Here is a 25,912-nt window from a genome sequence, read left to right on the forward strand (position 1 = left end):
GTAACTGGCCTGTTGGAAAGGAATCTGAGATATTTGAAAAACTGGTGCAAAGAAGAGAAGAAAAGTTATTGTTAGCTGTGTTTTAAAAATAAATATGTCGAGACAGGTTTTATGTTAATTCAGGCTGCGAGAAAGCAAGAGAGAGCAAGACGTTATTATTTAAAATGGAGTTCTCATTTCTAAAGTTGAAGAATTTTAAGATAAATCAGACATAATTGGTGGTAGCAGATCAAAGTTTTACCAAAAATGCCATCTTTTGACCCTAAAAGTAAAAAAGAAAAGAAAAGAAAACAGATCTTTTTCCTAATCTTCAGCAAATCATACCTTTTAGACGTTCAACTTCTCCTTGATTTGGAAATGTTGGGAAACTTTTGCAAACCTTCAAGCTACATTCTGTTGGAAATGCATATGAAGACTGTTTTTAGGAAAGCTAACATCGCTAACGTAAATCTTTTCCGACACAAAGGCTCCTAAAGACGGTTTAAAATTTGAACTCCAAGTCATTACATTTTCCATTTTCTTTATGGTAGTAAATCCCTTCTTTACAGGAACAGATAGGTCTCGCACACAGTGTGACGTCGCTTCTACTCCGATTTTAAAGAATTAATTTGTGGTCGCATCTGGAAGAAAGAAATAACAATCGACCAAGACATTCCACTTGGTTCATCTCTTCAGAGCTGTTGCTTTTATTTTAAGGTTTATTTATAGAAGTAAAATTGATAGTTTCAGACCTTTTTCTTTTTTTTTTTTATTGATCTTTGATCGGCCATTGGTTTCCAACCTTAAGCTACAGAGTGACTCATGCAGACTCAGGTGAAGCTACCGCAGACTGAATGAGTCAGAGGGTTTAAAAAAGAAACCAATCTGCTGATTCACAGTTTCACACAACTCCTCTTTTCTTATAAAGCTCTCCTTTCTTTCTCTCATCTTCTCATCATGTTCCAGGTCGTAGAGCCGCGTCTTGCAGGCTCCCTTTCAATTAGTCCCAGCAGCAGCAGTCTATGAGACGTGTTGTAATCTCCCCCCACATGACTGCAGTCCCTTAGGACCCTGTTGCATGTTATTGCGCTGTTCTTGTGCAATAACCGCGTGGGGGGGGGGGGGGGGGGGGCATTTCACCTGCTGCACACAGCGAGAGTCGAGCATTTCAGCGTACAGGCGCCATATGGCCTTAACAGTAGCAAAGCTGCTTGGATGTGCAGTTACAGTTTGGTGATGTTCAGGGGGGGGATGCATCAAACAAGGAACGACCTGCAGCAGAAGCAGAAAGCGACTCAAAGTGTCGGTTCAGTTCACCTCGGATGTTTTGTTTGCCGATTCATTAACGTGAAGTATCCCCGGCTCTCCGCAAACATTGTAGGCAAATAATCGGACCAATTGGCTCCTGTTTGTTCAGACTTATTGGTAGGAAGCCGGCGGATTGGTGGGCTTCCTGTGCCTGAGTCAGGGGTTCTGGGAGAGTGGGGGGTGGGGAGGTCAATGCAGGCTTTGTCGGATGGGTCAGCGAGCGCCGTGTGGAGGAGCAGCACGGCACTTTTCCTTCCCAATAGATCTTATCGGGATTTTGCCAAGTTTAAAGATAGCTCTCTTGGAACTGATGTTACTTCACCACGTGGAACAAGCGTGGAGTTAATTTGTGATGCTCATTAAAGATCAACTTTTTTCTCAGAAATGGGAACTAAATCCAAGAGCTTTAATCCGAACGGTCTGATTTACAGCTCTGTTATCCGTTTACTGCTTTCTTGTTTTACAAGCGGTCCATCCAATGTGCTGCTTAAAATAGCCAAGTCTTTTTTTCTTTTTTTACTTTTTTTAAAATCTAACGTATATTCCTCCCGTAAAAGTGAAGGAGCATGAAAAACACGGGAGACTTTTTGTGCGTTAATTAATGAAAATCTCAAAGTTTAAAAAAAAAATCTCTTCTGGGCATTTTTCTAAGAGGTGCACTAATTAAACAGCGCTCTTGAAGTGCTTTGATTTAATCCGCCCTCAGCTTCATAACCTTGCAGTCGTGCTAAGTATGAAAACACACGGCGACGTGCAGAAGAAGAGGAACATGTTTGCTTTTAACCTTGTGCCGTGTTTTGATTATTCATCCTGTTCCGCTTGTCTTGCTTTGGCGTCAGAATGTTCTTCTGTTGTTGACATGAAGTTGTGAGTGCATCCTATTTAGGAAACTCGGCCTTGCCGATACAAAACACTCCTGGAGGTGTTCATTTCTTTCGTGAGATGTATCAATAAAATTCTCAGTAATACGGGTTTTAGTGCTGGACTTTACATTTTTCTCTCGTGGAAAAGGAGTTTTCAAATTCCGATTTTGTCTATTGAGAGAAAAAAGGGTGATTCAAACCAGCCTTACCCTCAAGGTAACAGTGATTTTCCTCCTTATATCAGGAATTGCCTGTGATTAGACGCAGTTTGCGAAGAGAAGTTACATTTCACTCACACATTCAGTTTTGATAAGAAGTAAGAAATCGCTGGAGTAGGAGCTACCTGGCAACACGAAGTAGGCAGGAAATGGGAAAGGCTTTACATCATCACAACAACCTCTCATTGTCCACCCATCCATCCATCCATCCATACGTTTTGTCTCCCTCCATCTTTCCACCTGTCTGATCGTTCTTCTTCTCTCCTCTTCAGTGGACATTAACTCTGCGCTGCCCCTGCGTCTGCCCCCTGCTGCCATCCCCATGGACCTGCGCGTGGATCACCACCACCAGCAGCAGCAGGTGTCGTCGCTCTCCCCGCCGGGCCAGCTCTCGCCCAGCTCCCTGGGAGGATCGGGTGGCGGTGGCGGTGGCGGCGGCGGCGGCGTGGTGGCGGCCTCGGTGCGCGAGCAGCAGCTGCAGCAGGAGCTGCTGGCCCTGAAGCAGAAGCAGCAGATCCAGAGGCAGATCCTGATCGCCGAGTTCCAGCGGCAGCACGAGCAGCTGTCCCGCCAGCATGAGGCCCAGCTCCAGGAGCACATTAAGGTACATCATTTACAATTAGCATTATTTATGGAGCAGCATTAAGGAGGATTTCCCCCTCTTTCTACACACCTCGCTCACCCGTTTCGCAGAAATTCATTGGAAAGATGCAAAAATAAGAACCTATGGAGTTTTAAATTAGCCCAATTACTCCACATAAAACCAGCGGGCTTGTACACCGTCGCTGTTTAAATCTCCCCCAAACTAAACGAAGACGGCTCTTAATTTATTCGGCCTCGGGAGTCGGCAGACTGAACTCAGCAGCTAAGAGCAGCCTCATCAGCTTTAAATGGCTTCGGTTCGAGCAGAGAAACAGAAAGGCACTTTAGCTTCATTTTCTTTAACTCCTCGGATGGATGAGGGCAATATAAAGACGTGTCTGGCTGCAGGAAGAGTGTGAAAAATGGACGTGTGAAGCTTTCCTTTAAATGATTAAAGAGCTGGAGTTGGATTTAATTAGAGCGGAGTGGATTCTACTGTCTTTCAGCTCCTCTAACGTACCGAATTTCACTCGTTTTCACATCAGCATGCATCCCTTTGTGGCGTTGCACGTTGATGAGGAGCGCGGAAATAGAGAAAGTTTTAATATGGCGGGATTCTGCAGTATTTGTTTTTCTTAAAATAGATTTGACTCTGTTTGGAGCGAAGATAAATCTTTAGCTTGACTTTATATTGCTTCTTTATTTTAGCTGCCTTTGACATTTTTTTTTTTCCCTTCATGCTTTTATGACTTTTTTAAATTAAAAAAGTGGTGAATCTGTCTGATTTTTTTGTAAAAAAGTATTTCTTCCTCCATCATCATTCTTTGTCACTCTCTTTCTTCCCGTATTCATCACTGATCTCTTGTTGTTTTTTTGCCACCTTCTTCTTTCCATTAAAGTCTTCCTTTCTTCTTTCACTTCACTTACTCTTTTCATACTTCCTTAAATCCTTTTCCTTCTTTTGGAAATTTCTGGGGTTTTTTGTTGTTGTTTTTTTTTAACATTGTACTTCTGTTTTATTGCTAAATCTGTGCAATCTGTGTTGCTTCTTCAGAATGTTTTTACATTTTTTAACCATCATTTTTTTTAAATGTCATGCTTAAAAAATGTAATAAGGAAAAACAACCAAAGATTTATTAATAAAAGCAGCAATGTTGCATTGATTGCATCTCAATAAATGAAAAATTCAAATAGCTAAATTCATGTGAAACTGACATGATAAGAATATAGTTTTTGCTCGTTTTTATAATTACGCCATTTGCATCCTCCACAAGGACGGTAAAGCAGTAAAAGTCATTGCTGAAGAAGTGGAAAGTTTAGTGGAAAGAAAAAGTGTGGCGGAAAGAAATGCATAAGCACAGGCAATAACCATGAAACCAGAAAGGTGCATTAAAGCAACAGAATATTTCTTTCGGACATACAGTAGTTATGAGAAACATTACATTTGTGCGGCTCCTTGTTTAAATGCGGCCCTGGGCAGCTGCCCGTATCAAAAACGGACCCTGACCAGAGCCAGCACCAGAACCAGCTTATAAATGTAGTTTCTGGCAAAGGCAAAGCAGTTCTTTTCAGAACTATTTTATTAAAAAGGTGACAGGTTTGCTCTTTGTTATTGGGATAACGATTTAATCCTCTGTGTATCCTGGGTAGGACCGCTAATAGCTACAACATCCTCTATATTTACCGCCATTAATTAATAAAAAAAAAAAAAAACTTTAAATAATTTTCAGCAGCTTAACCTGAACTGGAGATTTTTCCTTCAGTTCCTTACTCTAAAAATCTTTTATGTCACTTATAATAATTGTTACTGTACCTTAGAGGGGATAAACTGATCCTCATTGAATCTGTTCATAACACTTCCTGTTTAGTTTTATCGTGGCTGTCACTAAAAATGGCGGCAGGCTTCTGTTGCTTTTTACTTTCTCGTAAATTTCTTAACTATTTTATGTTCTGTGTAACCTTTATTCGACCAGACAGGGCAGACAGAGTATATAAACAAAAAATAAAGCGGTATAAAGACTAGACTGAGGAATCATGTCACTGAGGAAATCTAGGAAGTTGCGATTAAATAAACCAAAATGACCGAAACAGATCTTATCTTTCTCATTTTGATTTGTTGGGTTCATGGTCACGTTGTACTTACACAGAAAGAAAATAGTTGTGGATTCTTCATAAATGCTGCTAGTAAATATCCAAGTGGCGTCTTCTCTTGTCTTTCCCATTTTGAACAGAGCATTTTTGTTTATTGCTTCTATTTTTTTACCCCCTGCAAACTGAAGAAATGCACTCAAATTATGCCTCTTAAATAAAAGCTGCTAAGTTGTTGATGCTAAGCGAAAACGAGAACCGCGCCACTGTTTGGGGTTTTCGCCGAGCAACAATATTAGACGCTAAAGACAAATCAACACCGTTCGTTTAATCTTTTCCCTTAAAACCGCATCCTGCTCTCCTTTCGCCTGTGCTGCTTGCCGCTCTCGCTTCAGATTCCGCACACAGCCCGTCCCTGTTAAGACCTGCCAAGCACAGAGTCCTGCCTCGGTTTTCGTGATGCTTTGGTTAATGGGCGCTGCCATCTAAAGGGTCCTCTTGGCTTGCGGTTGAAGCGACGGGACGGCTCAGATGTTCGTGACGCACGGTTTCACCACGGAGCTCCCAGCCTCAATCACCTCTATTCACCGGGCTTACACACACGAGCATGCACGCACACATACACACACAAACACAAAACACACACTGAATTGCCTTAGAAAACATGAAAACATACACATCCTCTTAAATTTCATCAAAACGTTTGCATGCACTCGCTCGTCTGCGTTTGCGGACGGCAGAGAAATCTCCTGTACAAGCTGTTTCTCAGGAGGGAAGGATGTGCACGGCTCTGGTCGGCCGAGCCACAAGGGGTTTTGGGTGTGTAAGTGTCCTGTGTGCATGTGGGCGACGAGGTCCCGCCCACTAAAACCCCTCTTCCCTCTTCCCCAACCTCGGTTTGAAGTCAAAAAGCGATGGCTGGCTGCGCTCCAGAGAGCTCTTCCTCCTCTCGGCCCCAAGCCACTAATTTATTCACAGCCTTGTTTCGGGGCTCTGATTTGGCCAGGCCACAAACACAGTTTCACGTCCCGGCCGTAGAATGCCCAGTTACAGTGTTTGGAACCCGGCTGATTGCGTGCCACTGCTGTGAACCGATCAAATATCGGTCACTAAACAAGCTTGGAGGGACTCCGTATTCCTCAGCTCTTCATGGAGAATCGTCTGCACACTCAGAGGTGCAGCAGACAGGATCAACCATCCATCCATTTTCTTCCACCCTTATCCCATTGGGGTTGGGAGGGGTGCTGGTGCCTATCTCCAGCCATCAATGGGCAAGAGGCGGGACGCACCTTGGACAGGGGAGCATGGGTCATGTTGAACGTTTATGACAAAACTGAAAACTTACAAAAATCGCAGGGAACACAGGGAGCCAGAGCAGAACAAAAACAGGAACCAGGAACAAAATGCAAGCAGAGTAAAGTAACCAGGATAAGACTGGATGATCCAGCAGGGACTGTTTGTTCACAGTGCTTGGGTTTAAATACTGGGAGGTTAAATTCTGAATAAAGACTTAACTAATTATAGAGCTAACGAGTTGCAGGTGTGAGGAGAGAGAAAGAGAGAAAATGGCACTCGGGGCGAGGGAAAGCACCTATGGGAAATCTAACACTAAATAATAACTAGAGCCAAGAAACATAATAAAACTAGAGTGACAAGAAATTACTGGAGACAAGAAATAAACCTAACAAGAAACACTGAGAACGACTGAACGAAAGTAAGTAAATCAGAAACTAATCAAAGAAAAAGAACAGAGGAACACAGGAATGAACAAAACCCAAAACCAACTCAACCCAAGACCCAGAAAGGTCATTTATTATTTATTTTATATTGGCTCTTATCCTCTCAGTTGAACAAATTAAAGTTGTGTTGTTTTTACATGTTTGACCGAGCTTGTGATGCCCTACTGGTACAGATATCAAATAAATTTGCAATTTGGTAGAGTTATGTCTGTGTTTAAAGGAAAGAAAGAAAGAAAGAAGGAAAAAAGTGGATCGAGGCATCTCGAGACGTAATGTAGATATTATGACATTTTGTAAATACTAAGTTCAGTTTTCAAAAATGATTCACTTTATCGGTAGAGTATAAAAACTGAAGGTTTTGGAGTAGCAGAGTAAAAGTACGAACATGGCCGTCAAACCCGTTTTAATGGCTCAGTTAATTCTGCAGAAAAGAGTCGACCAAAATTCCTGCGTAAAAATGAATTCTTAGTTACACCTGGTGTCAGTTGTGTCCCAATCAATCACCAGGTTACTTCCTCTCACAGTGAAGCTGCTTTAGATAGTTTTTTGGGTTTTTTTATTGTCAGTAATCTAAAGCATTATTTGAAAAAGACTTTTCATGCTTCCTCAGTTCGTCTTGTTCTGCTATCAGGGAACATGCGAGTCTCTAATAGCGGCGTATTGTTTATTGCAGAAGCTCATTTCAGTGCTTTTTAATTGGTTGCTTTTATGCACAGTGACTCACAGCGAGGGTCTAATTTTTTTTAAGGACCCTTCAGCGTGATGAAAAGGATGCGATTGTGGGCACATTTTAGCTTTGGAGCTGATTTTATTCCTGACCTTAGGGCTGCAGGACAAGCTGTCAGGCCACAGATTGGTTTTTAGCGGAAAAATAAAGAAATTTACTCTTGGAGCCTTTTTAAAGAAAAAAAAGAAAAAGATTTTACAGCGCGATGAGGAAGTAAGCAGATTGGATTATGTGTTTTGCTAAAGCCTAGTTCCCAGTTAAATTGCTTATATTTGTTTAAAGGCTAAAGCTTTTGGCCTGAGGTTTTTAGAGCAATTGCAGAGGTTTAATTTTATGGCTTTGAACAGCTGTCAGAGTTATTTACTTCAGAGAGAGCGGGAGTTAAATGAAAATGCTTTTTTTTTTTTCAAAGCGAGAAAAGAAACGAATTGAATCTGTTCTGAAGGAAGCTCATACGAGGCTGTTACAGAGAGTTCTTACGAAGCCGAGAAAGCCTTTCTTCATTTTTTTATTTTTATTGTTATTTTTTTCTTTAACTCACAATATTCCTGATGTTTCTTTGTGCAGCAGCAACAGGAGCTGCTGGCCCTGAAGCACCAGCAGGAGCTGCTGGAGCACCAGAGGAAGATGGAGAACCACCGGCTGGAGCAGGAGCTGGAGAAGCAGCAGAGGGAGCAGAAGCTGCAGCTGCTGAAGAACAAGGAGCGGGGCCAGGAGAGTAAGTCGCTCCCACACCGCGTGTTTCCCACGACGACGCCTGACGTTTACACGAGTTTTCGTGCCAACAAAAATTATGCGCAACCCTTGAGCTTTTTCACTTTTTAGATCTCGCATTAGATCTCGATATTTTCTGTATTTTATTGTGGATGCTGAAGGACAGCAATTGAAGTTTTAGAAAACAATCCACCCCCGCAAAAAAAAAAATCTGGATGCTTTATGAGATAAAAATGTACAAATAGTCACAATGAAATTAGTTTTGTGTCTTTAAAATTGTTTAAATTACATTTTTGTGACCTAAGAGTAAATGTATCATGTGTTTAATGGTATAGTTAAAGCCCAAATCTACACCTTACTGCAAATCTGTGGCAATACTCAGCACAGCAGCACAGCACCGACTCAGGAGAGAAAAACACAAGTTCATGCCACACTTTTAAGATTGTGTGCAAGAATCAGTTTAATTTTGTCTTGTTTAAATATTCCATGTTAGGTTTATTCTTCAAAAAGTGAGAATAAATTACAATAAAATGTATTTTGTGTGTACTAATATTTCAAAAAGATTGCGTGTGCAGGTTTTTGGCTCACATGGCAAAAAGTTTCAACACATTTTCAGGTGTTAGAGTGGCCTAGTCAAAGCCCAAATCTACATGCAATTGAGAATCTGTGACCAGACATAAAAACTGATGTTCACGGATGCTCTCAGTCTGATCTGACTGAGCTCGTGCTATTTTGGAAAGGAAAACAGGCAAAGGTTTTAGTTTCTAGATCTGCTAATCTGGTTCAGACTTGCAGCTGTAACTAAATGGTGCTTCTGTCTCAGAATACAACTTCAGGTTGTGGTTCTTCAATTAGCAAAATTGTCGCAAAAGCACCATGAGCGAGGTGAGATTAGAAGCAGCAGGAGGAACTTCATTAAAAGATTTGACACCTCTCGTTACAGATTCTGTCTTTTAGCACTAAAATAAGCAAAACTAGACACTTCCACAGCTAAATAGCTCTGCAAATAGTTCTCCGTGTCAGACAGGCTTCAGGCAGCCAGGCTCAGTAAGAGCTCCTCATTCAAGCCGCTCCAAGGTTGAAATAACTGTTGTGTTTGCCTCACATGCGTTTCCATTTCACTCGGAGAGGCGGCGCGTTCTGCAGCGGTGTGCGAGCGGTAATAGCCCGGTGGCCTTGGCGCGGGCCGGGCCGAGCTATTACCTCTGGACGTCTCTCTCAACAAGTTCATTGAAAGCAAATGGACAGGCGTCCTTGAGAGAGCGCCTACTCACACTCTATGGAAAATGTTCAGGGATCGGGCAAGCAGGGAGTCGGAGGGGTGCAGTGTTTGCTCCCGTGTGTCTGTATGAGTGTGATGTGCGGCGACTGTGTCTGCAAATCTCTCCGAAGAGTTTTGCATCATTTTTGTTTAATTTCTTATGTGGCAATTATTAAATTTCCCGTTTCGAAGGCCTCTGAGTTATTGATTTCTACGCTGATGATTGTCTGTTTTTAATCCTAACTCCACATCATGTCTGCAGCATTTCACAAACAGATGAATCAACTGATTTTAAATCAGTAAAATAATATTTTACTACTTAGATAAGATTGTGTTTTCTTCATTAAATTTAGGGGAACAAAACACAATTGATAAAAAGCCGAAGTACCTATCCCGAATGCTACTTTCACGCTGTTGGCTAACGTTTGCGAAGCAGCCAATCCAAGAGTTACATTTATAAAACTTGCCGTTGATTGGCTGAACGCCATAGAGTGGAGATAAGGAAGACTAGATGATAGTTACTGCTAAGACGCTTTCTAAGATGTATTTGGTGTTTGAAATATTAAAATAAAAAGTTACTACTCTTTTTCGGAGGAATCTCAAGTATTGATGACTTTTAAGTACAAGAAATTTATTGCATCTTGTGTTTACCTGTGTGCATCAGGCGCTGTGGCCAGCACCGAGGTGAAGATGCGTCTGCAGGAGTTCGTCCTGAACAAGAAAAAGGCGCTTGCCCAGCGGAGCCTCAACCAGGGCGGCCTCCCCAACGACGCCCCCTACTGGTACCGGTAAGACGGCTTTTCCTTTACCGTCACCTGATTGGAAGCAGCAGTAAACAGTGGACTGACAGCTAAGTAATGACGCATGCTTCCTGTCCTCCTGCCTGCTCTGTTTGGGTCTCACTGAGTGATTAGAGACAGAAAACAAACATGTGCAGATGTAAAAGTGAGAGGAGGATATTGGATCCTGACGACGGCTGAAAGTCCTTGGGAGTTAATTGTGGCATTCCTCGATTCGTTTTGCAGGTGTGCACACTTGCTATTTCCCATTTGTTTACCGCAAGCCGGCGTGAGCATAAACACAGCAACGTGGCGTCGACTGAAGTGTTCATTATGTAGAAGCATACATCAGTAGATTGAAAGATACGCCGCTGAATAATATCAGTGCAGGTTTAGCTTCTCTGTTTGTTTCACAAAGTAAAGGTGAGATTATTCATCTCCCTCTTGTTACTGGTTTTTGTTTTTTTTGGTTTGTAGTCTTCAACCTTTTTGTGCTTGTGTCAGTTGAGATCGCATTTGTGGCCGAAGTGAGAAAATATCACATTTGAAATTAAAAGAAGACGCTTCAGAATCGCCTGCATGGTTCTCGCGACATCTTCCCACTTCTCTGACGTCTCCGAGGAATAAATATGGCCGGGAAATGTCATTCATTCTCATTTTCTTAGTAAATTGCACTTGTGAAGGAAATAAAATAAGAGTGAAGAGCTTTAAGTTAACTTTTCTTTTTTTGCAGCATCGTAATCTCACTGTGGAAATGTATTAATTTGAGTGTGAAATACAAGTTCAATAAATGTTTTTAAAGGTTAAACAGTTAATGTAATGTTTTATGGGATGTTCTCGTGATGTGAGGAACCACAGGGTTCTGTTTTGGGCCCTCTGGTTTATGACTTGTCTTCCTTCACCTTCTGCCAACTCTAAGGTTTGAATTTTACATTTTCCAAAGTGTTGTTTTTTTTTTTTTTGTAAAATGGCACGACTAAATTCATAAATTACAAATACAGTAGAGAGAATAAGTAATGTTACGTAATACTGTTACGTAATACAGTGTCTGTGTTTCTGCCTCTGCTCCTAACTTAAATATAAACTCCTTCACTCTGGACTCCCACTGAGTTCTGGAAGAGACAACTGCGCACCCTCTTGTCAGGAACATGCATTTGGGCCAGATCCAAACGCGGCTTAAGTTTTCCCTGCAAATGACACTTTGTTCTGTAGGAAGCGAGCAGATGGCGACACATGTCTGCATCCTTGCCAAGCGATTTTCATGACGCCTTAATCGTTTAGGTCCACGAGGACGAGGCGGTTTCTTTTCGACACACACGCTGTCGATGATTTCTGTTTGTTTTTCTTATTGCAGAAAAACCCAGCATAGCTCTCTGGACCAGAGCTCGCCTCCACAGACCGCAGTGTCCACCTACAATCACCCGGTGCTGGGCGTCTACAACCCTCGGGACGACTTCCCGCTGCGGAAAACCGGTGCGTTTTTTGTTTTTTTTTTCTTTTTGCTTGTTTTGCCGAACTCCCTAGTTCACTGCTGCATGCATGCTCACAGTGAAGCGCTACGGCCGCTAGCTGCAGTGCAGACTCATGTCTGGCATGTTTTAGACAGCATCACAGGTCTGCTTCATTAATCACATCCACATTAGGCTGTCAGGGTCTCCCAGCATCCCCCACATGAGAGTGTTAAAGAGTTAGTGTAGGTGGTAGTGGAGCACAACAGAGAGAGAAAGTTAAGTGGGAAGAGAGTCATGATTTTGTTACCTGATTTATTTTAAAGATGTTCTTCCAGAATTCTTTCAGAGTTTTTGGAAAATGTTTGTCAATCTGGAGTTCGATGCATGAACGGATAACAGTTCTAATATTTTTTCAAAACGAGCTTAATGAACATGATGAGAGGTTTTGTGGGACACTGATCTCTCACAGTGATTGATTATATGATTCGAGGTTCCACAGGGCTTTGTGTTTGGGTCTTTGGTTTATGAAATACTTTCAACTTCTTACTAATAACAGACATCTGAGAATAAATTCAAATTGTCTTTAGAGCTTCTTACTTTTATGTTTCTTTGATCAATTTTCATTAAGCGTACAGCAATCTGGCTTTTTGTGGCTGATATCGATTTCTTATCATTCGAGCTATTTCAGATTTTGGTTGTTTCCGGATTTTCTTTTTAATATTAGGTTTGTAAAATAATCTTATCTGATTTTGTTTTTATTTTTTTTTTAAATGTAGGTGTTTACGCTTCATGCATTTCTGCTTTTTGTTCCATATTTGACCTGCTGATGGTGTTATTTTGATTACTGGCTGATTGCTGCATCATTTTGAATACAGAAACCTTCCTTAAAACGAGCTGCACATTTCTTCACCACATTCATTCTACGTTAGCTAAGCTGTGGCGTCTATTAGCTACTGCAGGTTGTTAAAGAACCAGAAACAGGTGGAAGTGGGATGTTGCGAGGAAAAACAGGTGAAAATGCACCATAATTCATCTTTTCTTGTCCATAAAATCTTACGAATAAAACCACTGCTCTGTTTGCCCTCTCATGGTGTAGCAGTAGCGTCGCACTGAGCCGCATGTTTTCTTTTCGATCCTGCCCAGATCTTGTCAGATCTCTGTAAAGCGGCTAAAATACTCCTTAATGCCCCACTGGAAAAAAAAAGATTTGCTCGTGGCTCACAGCCTTACATCTTTTTGAAGCACAGAGTAAAACCAGCTGTTTTCCGTCTGTTCTTTGTTCGCCCCTCCCTCCCTGTGTTCATAAGTGTAGCTTTGTGTGCGGGTGCGTGACGTGTGAACATCGCGCTGCGGCGGCGTAGCTGCGAAGCGGCGGTCATCTTACAGTGCAATTATTCACTTAGCACAGCGGCAGGCGGCTGCAGCCGGGCCCTGTTTGCTCCGAGGCTTTGAGCCGCTGGCTGCGACGACGGACAGACCGCAGTTGACACTGGCCCACACAGCCACATTCCAACCTGGGAGAGCAAGGAGACAGGGAGGATGGGGGCGGGGGCTAATGTGAGAGTAAAAAAAAAAAAAAAAAAAAAAGGAGGGAAAGTAGGGTGTAGGACACTGAAAACTTTCTGGGGCAGGTAGGATGGAGATCTCCTTCCAGCGGCTTTGAAATGGACGATTATAGCACCGAAAACAAGAGCTGGCAAGCTGGATTTAAAATAAGTCCTGTGGCACAATGATCTCATAAAATGAACCTGCTTTACAGGGGTGGGGGACGGTCCTGGAGCGCCGCCGCTCTGCTTTTATAATGCCAGAGATTGTGCTCGGCTGCAGGGAGCGAGGAGAACCTGTGCCACCCTGATGTTTGCCCGCAGCGATGACGTGCTTTGTGGAGTTTGCTTATGGTAATCCCAGCTCGGGATAGTTTAGAGGCCCTTTTATATCAGCGCCAGGTTGTAAAAGTCAAAGCCTGGAAGCCAGGACTTCCAGCGGTGGTCGAAAATAAAAACAGAAAAGGAACGTCGTCCAGTGGCGCGTCGCTAGAACATGTCTGCAGGACAGCGGAGGTTGCGGATGCTTTATGGGCGATGTCGCGGCTTCTAAAGTTGCTTCGGATGGGGAAAGTGTTTGCGTGACAAGAGGGGGGCTCCTTAAAAACCTCCGTCGTCCAGATAGAGGCCCAAACTCATTAACCTCCCCTTCATATCACACAGTGAGGAGAGAGAGCATCACATGAATAATGCCCTGTGTGGCCCGCGCGCTCACACACAGTGATGCCTCAGAGAGACATAGTCGAGGTGGAAAAGCGTGAGGCCCTCAGACTCACAGCGCCCTTTGATAGAGGCACAGCTAAGCGTACTGCTCCTGGCAGAGCAAGCGTGGATTTTACCCTGAACTGGGGCGGCCCGTCCTCCACATGGATACAATGGCACATAGGGAGTCTGGGGCAAAAATGCAAAGCAACATGCTGCGCCCCGATTGTGCACAACGCGGGGCCCATTTTGACAGGACGGCAACAATAGGCCGTCTGTGGAGTGATATGATGTAGCTACACGCTTCTAATGAGGATCATCGTGAACATACGGCGGACCTATTTGCGGTTCAGTATGCGCTAATTTGGTTTGTTTAGCTGATATTCTTTCAAATCGCACATGTCAAAAATTCAAAAGAAAATCCATCTTCGGAAACTAGACACAACACTACTGGATAGTCTGGTGTTTGTTAATAATGTCACAAAAAGAAGGATAAACACAGAAGCACAGAGCGTGGTGTACTTTCTAATGCGACGAGGACACACAGTTTAGTCAGCAGTAAGTCCATCAACAGAATCACTTAAGTTAGCAGTGCTTTCTTTTCAAAGAAAAACTTAAAGTATGCATCGTTAATAGCAGCAGTAGCTTTATCCAAATTTGCTGTTCTTGCCACACTTTCTATCTAAAGCAAAGAAAACAAAGTTATAAGCTGCACTTGCAAGTAGTGCAAAAATGGTGAGTATGAGGATGAAATGAGGGGAGAAAATTGTCTATTTGTCCAAAGCTGATAGCTCAAACTAACCAAGGCTCTCGAACTGTAAGCTTTAATTAAACTGACATTGCTATTTTCTGCAAAAAGCAGCACATTGTTTGGCAGCAGTTGCATTTCCATAAACATCCCGTCGTGTCGTCTTCTCTCCAGTCGTCTCAGATAACGGAGAAAACCTCTTTTCACGAGTATTGACATTTTCTGGATCAATTCCACTTGGCTTTGAGTACATCTTTGCTGTGATCATTCGGGCTCCTGTCACACCGGATCATTCTCTTTCTCAAATGTGTTTCCACTCCGCCGGAAAACAGAAACCAACCGCTTCTGTTTCACCGGGTGCTAATTATTATTCCCGTCAGTCCCGGGGCTTTGTTTTCCCTTTCGCATGCTAATGGACGCTGTCTCTGGATCAAAATCAGGGAGAAATTTTCTCTGTTAAAGTGTGTGCTAGGGTTTGGATATAGTTGCACATCTTTCCCCTGAACGCCTTTAGCCCATCTTTGTATGTTCAAACCAGCAAAGCTTTACCATGAAGCAGTTCTAGACCTAATTATCACTGAACAGAAAGGCATCATTGACTATCCACGAACAATTTTAATCCATGAAGCAGGTTTGGTATGTAAGAGTTCAGTCCAGTGCCCTTGGAGAAGAAGCCAGCCCACAGCATCACACATCCTCTCTCCTACGTAACATTTGGGTTGAAATGCTTCTCCGTTTATTCATTGAACTGCCTGGGAAAAACTCGATCTCAGCCTCGTCTGACCAAAGTGCAAGATTCCAGTTCAGGGTCCTGGCAGAGTTTGGCAAACTCCACATGTTTACATTTGTGATAATATTACAGAAAAAACTACAACTAGCAACTAATTGGTAAGACTTGTTGACTTCTGCTTCCCAGCAGTGAGCCTCGGGGTGGTTCGATTGGAGACCAAAATTACAACGTTTGTTACATTTTCACTACGCCGGATCAAACAAACAAATCCCTTTGAAGAACCCTGTTCACCTCCTGTCCTGTGGCGGCGCTGCACCCAGAACCACTGAAGGAAACGACACAAAAACCTCTGAAGAAGACATGATTGACGCTTCCTTCTTCACGAAAATGTAAATAAAAATGGAATAGCGTGGGATTTTAGAAATAATCCCTGAACTGCTCTTGATTTCAAAGATCGGCGTCGCGGTTGGTTCCGCTGTTGCCTGGCAGCATGAGGTTCCCTTCATTGGGTCTTTCTGGATGAAATTTAGACGTTGCGTCTTGAAATGTTCAAAAGTCTGATTGATGTGATCCGCAACCCTTTACTAGAGTCGTAGTAAATTGGCTTCCAAAGCCGACTTCTGTCTACATTAATTGGTGTGACTCCAACTGGAAGGAGTTTTCCATCCTTCTCTCCCTTCGCACTTCATATTTCACACTTCTCTCCTTTCACCACGCTTATTTTTACCTGACGCTGGAAACGGGACCAAATCTGCAAGCGTTTGCTTCAGAGGAGATCTCCCCTGCACCAAGCTTCCCGGAGTTTTCTGCTCCCGCGAGGTCTCAGTGGCAGATGGATCCGGTCCTGCCATCCTGTGGGTTTTGGGTCTGGTATCCAAAAATTAGATAATGAATAATGAAAAGATTCCAGGCTGATGAACGTCTGGATAAAGTAAACAGAGCATTAGTGGCCAGAGGCCTGGCCAAGGTGACATGCCGTTCCCTTCTCCCTGTCTCCATTCACAAGTCGGTGACAGGCCAGACAAAAGACTAAAATGCCATGCAGGCAAGTCAGACACGGCTCCCAAATTGGAGCTAATTGCTTTTTAGCTCATCTTTGGGAAAATATGAATTTGGCTTGTTCAGAAGCACCTAATTGGGAAGGATGAATTGTAGGCTAAATGAACAGCAGCGTGTAACAGTTTGTCTTGCAAAGAGGTTTTAATAACAGGGCAGCTTTGTGGAAGGTGCTCCATAACAGAAACGTGTGTGGAGCCCAAGCTGGTAGATTGTGAGATTGTTTCGTGAAAATGCGACTTTTTCTCAAGCCCTGTGCTTTGTTCGATGCTCTGTTGAGGCATGAAAAGTTTGGATCCGTTTGTTCTCGCCCAGTTTCCCATTCTCGTTTTCAGTGGCAGTTGAGACAAATGCAGCGAACCGGTCTTCACTGAGTTCTGGGATTATTTTAATCTAACCTCAAGTGTAGAAATTACAAGACAGAACACATTCCACACTGACATCGTTAATATTGAGAGCAAAAAAAAAAAAAAATGAAGGAATTGAAAGAGAGTGTTTAGTTTCTTTCTACTCTGACTCCAGTCATGCACATATGGGGGGGGAATACTTAATTTGGGGTTTTTCTAAATGAAACCAGCAGATTATTTTGTGTTGAAAACGCTACGTGACAGATGTTGGTCCCTCCGTGTCCCTGCAGCCTCGGAGCCCAACCTGAAGCTGCGCTCCCGGCTGAAGCAGAAAGTGAGCGAGCGCCGCAGCAGCCCGCTGCTCCGCCGCAGAGACAGCCCCATCACTACGGCCAAGAAGCGCTCCCTCGACATGGCGGGTGAGAGGCGGAGGAGGAGGAGGAGGTGGTGGCGAGGATCCCGCTGTCTCAAACCGTTTTTTTTTTTTTGTTTTGTTTTCTCCAGACTCCTGCTGATTCTCCTTCTTCTTCTTTTCCTCCTCCTGTCTCAGACTCTGCATGCAGCAGCGCCCCCGGCTCCGGCCCCAGCTCCCCAAACAACAGCTCCAACAACATCCCCAACGAGAACGGCATCACTGTGTCCGTCTCCAACAACATGGAGGTACATCACACCCATCGTCTTTATTTCTAGCGTATAAAACAAGAAAAAAAGTTGTAGCTGTAGGATTAGATTTGTGTCTCTGGTTTCTAGCTCACCAAACATTTCCGGCTGTTGCATGTACAAAGGCTGTGAGCGAAGTGACGGAGCTCCAGACGGGGAGACAGCGTCGAGGAGCTGACAGGATGCTATTTGTGGAAGCCATTAGGGCCACTCAGGCAGTGTGGAGGAGGCTGGTGGCCGTGACAACGTTAGAACGCCGGGAGGGAGCAAATGTCGTTCCTCCATGCGCGGACGTCCGCTAGGCCTGGGCGACACGGCTTACAAATGAAAACTAGGATTTGATTTGATTTTTTTTCTATATCTGGTCCAACCTTAATTTTTATTTCTTCTTCTTCTACAGAAAAAGAAAAAAAAAAGATAGAAATGGGAAATGGCTGAAAATATTTATTCTCGTTCGACTGAGTTTTTGCAGCACCGTAACAATAGTCTGATGATATTTTCGTACAATTTGAACTCTATTGTTGTACGGCTTTGGTTTTGGAGTAGAAAAATATTTTTCCAACATTCTGTCGTAGAGTCGACCTGAATTCAAAGTGCAAATAAACAGATGGGGTAAAACACGCTCGTCAAAGAAGATGGCTCCCACCAACCTATAATAATTCAGAATCATGGTGTCTGTTTTCCGTTGTGCGCCGGATGTTTGTCCATATCCGTGATGCAGATTGTGTAAATGTGTTTCCCAGGCGTCTCTGGCCCAGCGGCTGTGCGGCGGCGATCAGGGCTCCCTCAACCAGCTGTCCCTCTACACCTCGCCGTCCCTCCCCAACATCACCCTGGGGCTGCCGGCCACTGCCACCGCCACCGCCGCCTCCAATGTAAGGAGGAAATCAGCCGGCCATCTGACTCTGCATCCATGAATGTGTTTATTTTGCAGTTAACGTCTGTGTTTTTTTGTGTTTTTTTTCCCTCCCCCTCTCCTCCAGGTGACTTCCGCTCAGCAGGATGCAGGCCTGCAGCCGGCCCTCTCCCTCAGCCCCCCCTTCCTGTCCGGCGGCCATTTGAGCCCCTACCTTGCGGATGGCTTGTCAGGCGGCCACGGCGCTCACAGCCCCCTGCTGCAGCACATGGTTCTGATGGAGCAGAGTCCCGCTCAGAGCCCTCTGGTGACAGGTGAGTCTGAGTCGAAAATCTTCCAGACTTGGGAAACAAATTAAAACAGGCTTTCTGGAATCTGATTTCACGACTTTCCAGCTCTGGACTTTGGAAAAAAAATCATATTTCGAGACTTTATTCTCTCTCCTGTTGTCTAAAGGTTTGTTCGTTCCTTCCCTTCATTTCTGTCTTTCTATCCATTCGTCTTTCTCTACCTCTACCCTTGCTCTCTTACTTTCCTTGTATCCTTCCTCAGTTTCTTTCATTTTTTAAATTTTGTCCTTCCTTACTTCTCCTTCTACCCTTTCATTCGTGTTTCCTTACTTCCTTCTGTCATTTATTCCATCTTACCCGATCTCTGTCCTTGTTTTTAGCTTTCTTTCTTTCCTACTTTCTTTTTGTTCTTCCTCACTTTGTGTCCTTGTGTCTTTTCTTCCTTTTTCATTTGTCCTTACTCCTTCATTTCTTCCTTTGTCGTGTCCATCCATCTTTCTGTTGCACCACCTTTGCTTTTTGTCCTCTCTTTATTCCTGCCTTCCTTCTCTACTTCCTTGCTCAGTCTTTCCTTACCTCTCTTCTTTCTTCCTTGTGTCCTCGTCCCTTTTTTTTTCCCTCCCCAGTTTTCTTCCCTGTCCATCCTTATCTTGTTCCAGCCGTCCTCCATCTTTCCTTGCATCCTTTCAGGCTGTCATCCTTCAAATCACCCTAATAATATTTGTCACCAGTCCATTGTGAACTTTCTTATTATGTATTATGTAAGATGAACAGAAATGTCTGGAAATATGCAGGATTTAAAACTAAATCTGAGTGCTTTTTACATTTGTTTCTATCTGAACCATATTCTGTGTTTTTGGTGTTCAAAGTCACAATTTGATTTCTTCAGGAAATGAGCACACGGCCGAACAGGAAGTCCGCTGCATCATCATCTTGTTTCATGGCTTGTTGGTAAACGTGTGCATTCAAATATCCTGGATGCTTTAATTTAGAAGAAAATGTCTCAATTTAAGTCTGGAAAAATCGCCTTTAACTAAATAAAACAGGAAGGAAAGCAGCGAGGCATTCAAAAAAAAGAAAGAAAAAGTGAGGCGTTCTCGCACTCAGAGGGGATGTAACCCCCTCTCGCTGACAGACGTCCATTCATTTGCTCAAACTAATGAGCTCCTTTCATATGTCAGCGTGTGCTATGAGAGTGTGACATGGGAGCATTGTGCGCCCTTTCCCATCAGCTCCTTCACAGACAAAAAAAAAAACATGGCTTCTATTTTCAGGCAGGCATTAGGGTTGAAAGAGCTGTGACGCACATGCAGACGCACGCAGGACTGTTTTCTGCTCTTTAACAAAAAAAAACAAAAGAGAAAAGAAAAAAAACGTTGAAGACCATAGATGTGAGAAATTACAGATCGGAGGACAGCAGACCGTCGTGGTTTCTAGTTTTCCTCCCATCTCCGGCAGCTGCGCGCCGGCGGGGTTTCTGCATCCTGGTGATGCAGCGGTGGACAAATCTGCACAGTCGTCAAACTTCTCGCATCATTTAGCGGCCCCCATTAAGGTTTAGACCCCCCCCCCCCAACGCCTTGAGACGACGCTGTGCTCGGATGATCTCGTTGGGGAATCCGCCGCAGTATGGCGGCACAGATGGCTCTGCTGGTTCAGGTTCACTCGTGCATCTGGTCATCGGTGGCGGCAGAGCGAGGAGAACCAAAGAGTACCGGGGGGCAGACACGTTTACTCTGGTACCTCGAAATGAAATGATTTATCAGTCTCAGGTTTTATGTATCAATGCTGATCCCCAGAGCATGATGCTGCCACGATTGTGTTTCTCCCCAGAATGATGCGTTCGGGTTGATTTGAATATTAATTTCTCAGGAAAGTGGGAAAACCTTTTCCACATGTGTTACAGTAAAATGTAATGTAAGCATTTTCCTCATCTAGAAAAACTAAAAACAGACTTTAACCCAAAATGTTGTCCTTCCTTTCTTTCTTCCTTCCTTCGGTCATTATTTCTAGATTCCTTACTCCTCTTCATTGTTGTTGCTCATATCTTTCTTTCCCTCCTTCCATCCCACCTTAAGTATTTTATATATTTAAACTACAAACAGAAGTCAAGTCTCTATAAACATTTCACTTTTCCCTTCACGAATCCTGACATAATCCCAGATCTTTGTCATCCAGACTGTTTTCCTGAACAGTTTCTGGTTCGTTTTTCATCAATAAAAGTCTTTCAGCGTTACTAGTTTAACATTTCCTCACCAGGAAGTTCAGATCAGATAGTGCCGTTCATCTAATCCCTAACCCCCACCATGTTTGTTTGTTTGTGTGTGTGTGTGTGTGTGTGTGTGCGTGTGTGTGTGTGTGTGTGTCCGTCCCCAGGCGTAAGCGGCATGTCCATGTCGTCGGCCTCCATGGCCAAGCTGCAGCGGCAGCACCGGCCCCTGGGGCGGACCCAGTCGGCGCCGCTGCCCCAGGGGAGCGCCGCCCAGGCCCACGCTCAGGCCCTGGCCCTGCAGCAGCTGGTGGTGCAGCAGCAGCACCAGCAGTTCCTGGAGAAGCACAAGCAGCAGTTCCAGCAGCAGCAGCTCCACCTCAACAAGGTACCGCTCCTCCCCTCCTGCATCGGCCCTCCTCTGTCGTCTGTCCATCTTGAATGTATATTTAAAAAAGAAGACCTCGAAGTGGGGTTTGAAATATTCAGGGAATGGGTGGAAGCGGCTCCGGTGGCAGCCGCTGGACGTGACACTGCGGCGAAATAAACGGATAATTATCAGCTCCGGAGGGCCCTGGTGTTGTAGTTTTGCGTGGGCAGCAGCCAGCAGCTCAGCCAATGAGGCGTCCTCCTCTTCTCCCTCTCTGTAGTATTTCTGTTTGTGAGTAGGTGGTAGCAGGTATGGGCCGACACGTATAGCAGAACCGGTGTGTGTGTGTGTGTGTGTCAGTTTATATCTGCAAACGCTTGCATTCACGTTTCTGTGACTGTGGTCGGTGCGAGTTAACTGTTGGCTGCCATGGCAACGGACCGGAAGCCTGCGCCTCATATGGGCAGGGAGGAAGTGAGCAGTCGGTCGCCCCTGACGGCGCTTACCTATCGGAGCCAAGGAAACAGGAGAGGTGGACGGATGAAACGAGGGATTTCCTCTCCTCCACCTCCCCCCCTCCTTCTCCCTCCCTCCCAGATGCTTCCCGGCTCTCCAGCGGCGGCTTTCCACACAAACACCTCTGGAAAAGCCGCCGGCACACCGATTATTTGTGCCTCAACGTTTCTCTGTTGTTACAGAAAATATGGATTTGCCTTCATCTACTCCAGATGAAATATGCATCAATTTAGTTATTTTAAGATCTCGCTATTTTGTTGAAACCAGATGCACTTTTAGTTCTTTTCTTTTTGCTGTTTTTATTGTTTTTATTGACCTATAAGAAGCAAACAAAGCCAGGATATCAAGTATCAACTTCTGTTGCCAAACATACCTCCGTTACGTAGTAGATTTAGAAAAAAAACTTAAATTAAAAACAAAATTTAAAAAGTCACCCTTCCATAACTCTGCTTTGGTCGCGCGCCCAGACTGAAGCCATTCCTCGTCGAACATCACAGAGCAGCGTTTCCGTCTGGAGCAATGCTTCTTCTGATCGGTGATCACAGTTCATAAAGGGGTCTGTGAAGAACAGCAGGCTTGCATTACCCCTCTAGAAACACAGCCAGGCGGATGCTTATGGAGAGAGAAAACTGGGAATACCCGTAGCGCCTGAGCGAAAATGTTCACACGTCAACAAGTCGGAAAGTTTCTTAAAGGGACAACCGGCCCTTTAAAAACATTTAGGATCTCAGTTTGGCCCAAAATGAAAGTGCGTTCGGCAGCCGTTCCTTCATAAACAGCGTCAGCAGGGAATTATTTGCATTTCTCTCATTTTTATTTCTAAAGAAAACAGCAGAAAAGCACGTCGTCGAGGAGTGTTGGAACATCGTTAAGGAATTCTACAGAAACTCTGTGGTGAAAAAAAAAGATTGATTTCCACAGATTTAAAAGACAGGAAACTGAAGAAAACGTCTACAACTGGCAGCGATGGTTCCGATCAGGGACCGGACCCGGGTTTGAACCGGTTCTGTGTAAGTGGAGCAAAGAGTTCTCGTCGGGGACACGTCGACGTCCGTTTGGACGCAAAGGAGCCTCAGGCAGAAGCCCAGAAGACGAATGAATGCTCTGACGTCAATGCTGTCCCCTTGGCATAAAACCATGGAGCCCAAGGCCTTTGTAGCACTGGGAACACACACACACACACACACACACACACCTGCAGGCCACTCTTGAAACTTCCCACTTTGTCTTTCTTGCAACATCATTAACACCCCAGGTCCTGGCAGGGCGAGAGCCATCGGGGCTTTGACTGGTCCGTCTCGGGCGGGTGGAGTGAGTCGATGACGAGCAGCGCGACTCCGCGTGTGGAATGCCTCTGATCAGCGAGACATGTCGCCCCGGTGTCCCGTCAGCAAGGCCACTCACATCCAATTAGAAACAGAGAGGCTTCAGAGGAGCTGACTGCGTAATCCAAATTAAGCTCGTTAAACGCAGAATGCTTCAGAGAAAGGAAACGATTCATCAATTCGATTTGCGCTGGATGGGATTTGTTAGATTATGAACCCGATTTTTTTTGTTTGTTTGTTTCATTATTGTTCTTTTGCGTTTTCCGCAGATGATGGGGAAGCCTGGCGAGTCGCCAGTGGGGCGGCAGCACCAGAGCCACCCGGAGGAGACGGAGGAGGAGCTGAGGGAGCACCAGGACGCCGGGGCCCTGCCACCGGGGGTCACCATCAAGCAGGAGCCGCCGGACCCGCAGGAGCTGCAGGAGCTGCAGGAGGAGGCACTGCAGCAGCACCGCGAGCGGGAGCAGGAGCTGCTCTTCAGACAGGTACAGCATGAATTTACATCCAAAATATCACTTTGGATCCCCCACGTGACAAAACATCAGAGATAAATCATTTGCTTTGGCCGCCATCTGTTGGCGGTTTGTTGCAATTACAGTATTGCCTTAAAATTATTTTAAAAAATTGATCAGATTATTCACACTTCTCATCACTACGGTGAACTTTGTCAGCTGGAAATGTGAAATGTTTAAGAAAATCTTTTGTTGTCTCAAACTAAGCATCTCTGTCTTGTAGGTTTCCATATTCAGGACGATTTAAAAAAAAGTTAAGAAGTTAAACTTGTTTAGCTGAATCGCGAGTGTAAGTACATTAAAACTCGTTAACATCTGCTTATCTTCTGCGTCGCCGGGTGAGCAGCAGGCTCTGCTGTTGGAGCAGCAGCGGATCCACCAGCTGAGGAACTACCAGGCGTCCATGGAGGCCGCCGGCATGTCCGTGTCCTTCCCTGGACACAGACCCCTGTCCAGGGCGCAGTCGTCTCCGGCCTCGGCGTCGTCCTTCTCCATCAGCGTCCCCACGCAGGATCCTCCTGTCAAGCCTCGCTTCACCACAGGTCAGCACATCTGACCGAATCCTTGAGTTTCTGGAAAATGCCTGAATTTCAAGTTGATTTGGAAAGTCTTCGAAAGCGCTCGACATTCAGACCGCAGAACTTTGCGTCTCCTCAGGCCTGGTGTACGACTCCCTGATGCAGAAGCACCAGTGCATGTGTGGAAACACCAACAGCCACCCGGAGCACGCCGGGCGCATCCAGAGCATCTGGTCCCGGCTGCAGGAGACCGGACTCCGAGCTCAGTGCGAGGTGAGCCTGGAACCCGACTCCAGTTGACGGTCGGACCGCGTTCGCACCTCCGACTGACCGCGTGTGTTTGCTTAGTGTATCCGTGGGAGGAAGGCCACTCTGGAGGAGCTGCAGACGGTCCACTCTGAAGCCCACGTCCTGCTGTACGGAACCAACCCACTCCGGCAGAAACTCGACTGTGAGTTTCACTCTGTTCATTAAAACCAGGAGGAATCTGCTGCCGTTTTCTGCTAATCCCACGTTTCCTCCCCGACCAACAGGTTCCATAACGCCCATGTTCGTTCGGCTGCCGTGCGGAGGAGTGGGGGTCAGTCAGCACCAAGCGTCTCCTGAATTCGTCTCCTGAATTCGTCTCCTGTAAGTTCCCCCTCCGCCACAGGCGAGTCTGATGTGGTTCCTGGTGTTTCAGGTGGACAGCGACACCATCTGGAACGAGGTCCACTCGTCCAGCGCGGCGCGGCTCGCCGTCGGCTCCGTCGTGGAGCTGGTCTTCAAGGTGGCAACCGGAGAACTAAAGGTGAACGGTTCAACACAGCATGATTTTCAATAAATTCTGATTCAGAACACCGAAGATGGAAAGACTTTTTTTCATTAAAGGCGTCTGTTCATGATTGTTCCATTGTTCCATTCTTCTGTGGTTAACAAACCTTCGTCTTTCTTCCCAGAACGGTTTTGCGGTGGTCCGCCCTCCTGGACACCACGCCGAGGAAAGCACTCCCATGTAAGACCACATCCATCACCACATGCTCATTTATCCCCCCGCAGACACAAACAGCAGCAGGGAGCGCAGCGACACTAACCGCTGGGTTTCTTTGCACGTAAAGTGTAAAAGGCAAAGCGTTGCCATGTAAACATGAAAATGGAGCACTGACGTGGGTTTGCTTGTGGATTTGTGACGGTTGCCGCCTGTGCTGCCGTTTCAGGGGCTTCTGCTACTTCAACTCGGTGGCCATCGCGGCCAAACTGCTGCAGCAGAGACTCAGCGTCAGTAAGATCCTCATCGTGGACTGGGTCCGTCTCCTTAGCAACCGCATCTTTTTGTTTTAGCCTGGTCCTAGTGTGGAACTGAACAAGCTCACTTTATCTCTCTAACTTCAGGATGTTCACCATGGCAACGGCACCCAGCAGGCCTTCTACGACGACCCTAATGTCCTCTACATGTCTATCCATCGCTACGACGACGGCAACTTTTTTCCAGGAAGTGGAGCACCCGATGAGGTGAGTTTTCCAACCACTTCTAGTGACTGAAAATCTTTTTAAACTATTAATAATTTCAACTTTTATCACTAGAACCTTCTCCTGTTTTCTCTGTTTGATATTTTAGATAATTGCAGAACATTTGGGCAAATGTTTTGAATCATTATCCCACTAAATCTTTTCTTAAACGTTTTATTCAGGTGGGGAGCGGTCCAGGGGTGGGGTTTAACGTCAACGTGGCCTTCACCGGAGGCCTGGACCCCCCCATGGGAGACGCAGAGTACCTCGCTGCCTTCAGGTAACATTTTAGAAGATTGAACTCATTTTTATGCTTTGGGTTCTTTCTGTTA

General features: G+C 44.9%; 1 protein-coding gene across 4 annotated transcripts in view; it reads left to right on the forward strand.

Moving 5' to 3' along the window:
- Positions 1-25,912, forward strand: part of LOC122827152 (histone deacetylase 4-like) — a 57,100-nt gene that overhangs the window by 24,927 nt on the left and 6,261 nt on the right. For all 4 annotated transcript variants that reach the window (XM_044109757.1, XM_044109759.1, XM_044109756.1 and 1 more), the window contains 19 exons: positions 2,641-2,972; positions 8,072-8,222; positions 10,144-10,267; positions 11,613-11,731; positions 17,127-17,255; positions 17,387-17,496; positions 18,240-18,371; positions 18,480-18,666; positions 21,019-21,239; positions 23,332-23,547; positions 23,921-24,116; positions 24,232-24,365; positions 24,441-24,543; positions 24,626-24,672; positions 24,775-24,882; positions 25,031-25,086; positions 25,289-25,376; positions 25,464-25,583; positions 25,763-25,860. In XM_044109757.1, coding sequence (XP_043965692.1) covers positions 2,641-2,972; positions 8,072-8,222; positions 10,144-10,267; positions 11,613-11,731; positions 17,127-17,255; positions 17,387-17,496; positions 18,240-18,371; positions 18,480-18,666; positions 21,019-21,239; positions 23,332-23,547; positions 23,921-24,116; positions 24,232-24,365; positions 24,441-24,543; positions 24,626-24,672; positions 24,775-24,882; positions 25,031-25,086; positions 25,289-25,376; positions 25,464-25,583; positions 25,763-25,860 — 2,671 coding nt within the window. The remainder of the gene's footprint in view (positions 1-2,640; positions 2,973-8,071; positions 8,223-10,143; positions 10,268-11,612; positions 11,732-17,126; positions 17,256-17,386; positions 17,497-18,239; positions 18,372-18,479; positions 18,667-21,018; positions 21,240-23,331; positions 23,548-23,920; positions 24,117-24,231; positions 24,366-24,440; positions 24,544-24,625; positions 24,673-24,774; positions 24,883-25,030; positions 25,087-25,288; positions 25,377-25,463; positions 25,584-25,762; positions 25,861-25,912) is intronic.

The sequence above is a fragment of the Gambusia affinis genome, linkage group LG24 (genome assembly GCF_019740435.1).
Source record: "Gambusia affinis linkage group LG24, SWU_Gaff_1.0, whole genome shotgun sequence".
NCBI lineage: Eukaryota > Metazoa > Chordata > Actinopteri > Cyprinodontiformes > Poeciliidae > Gambusia > Gambusia affinis.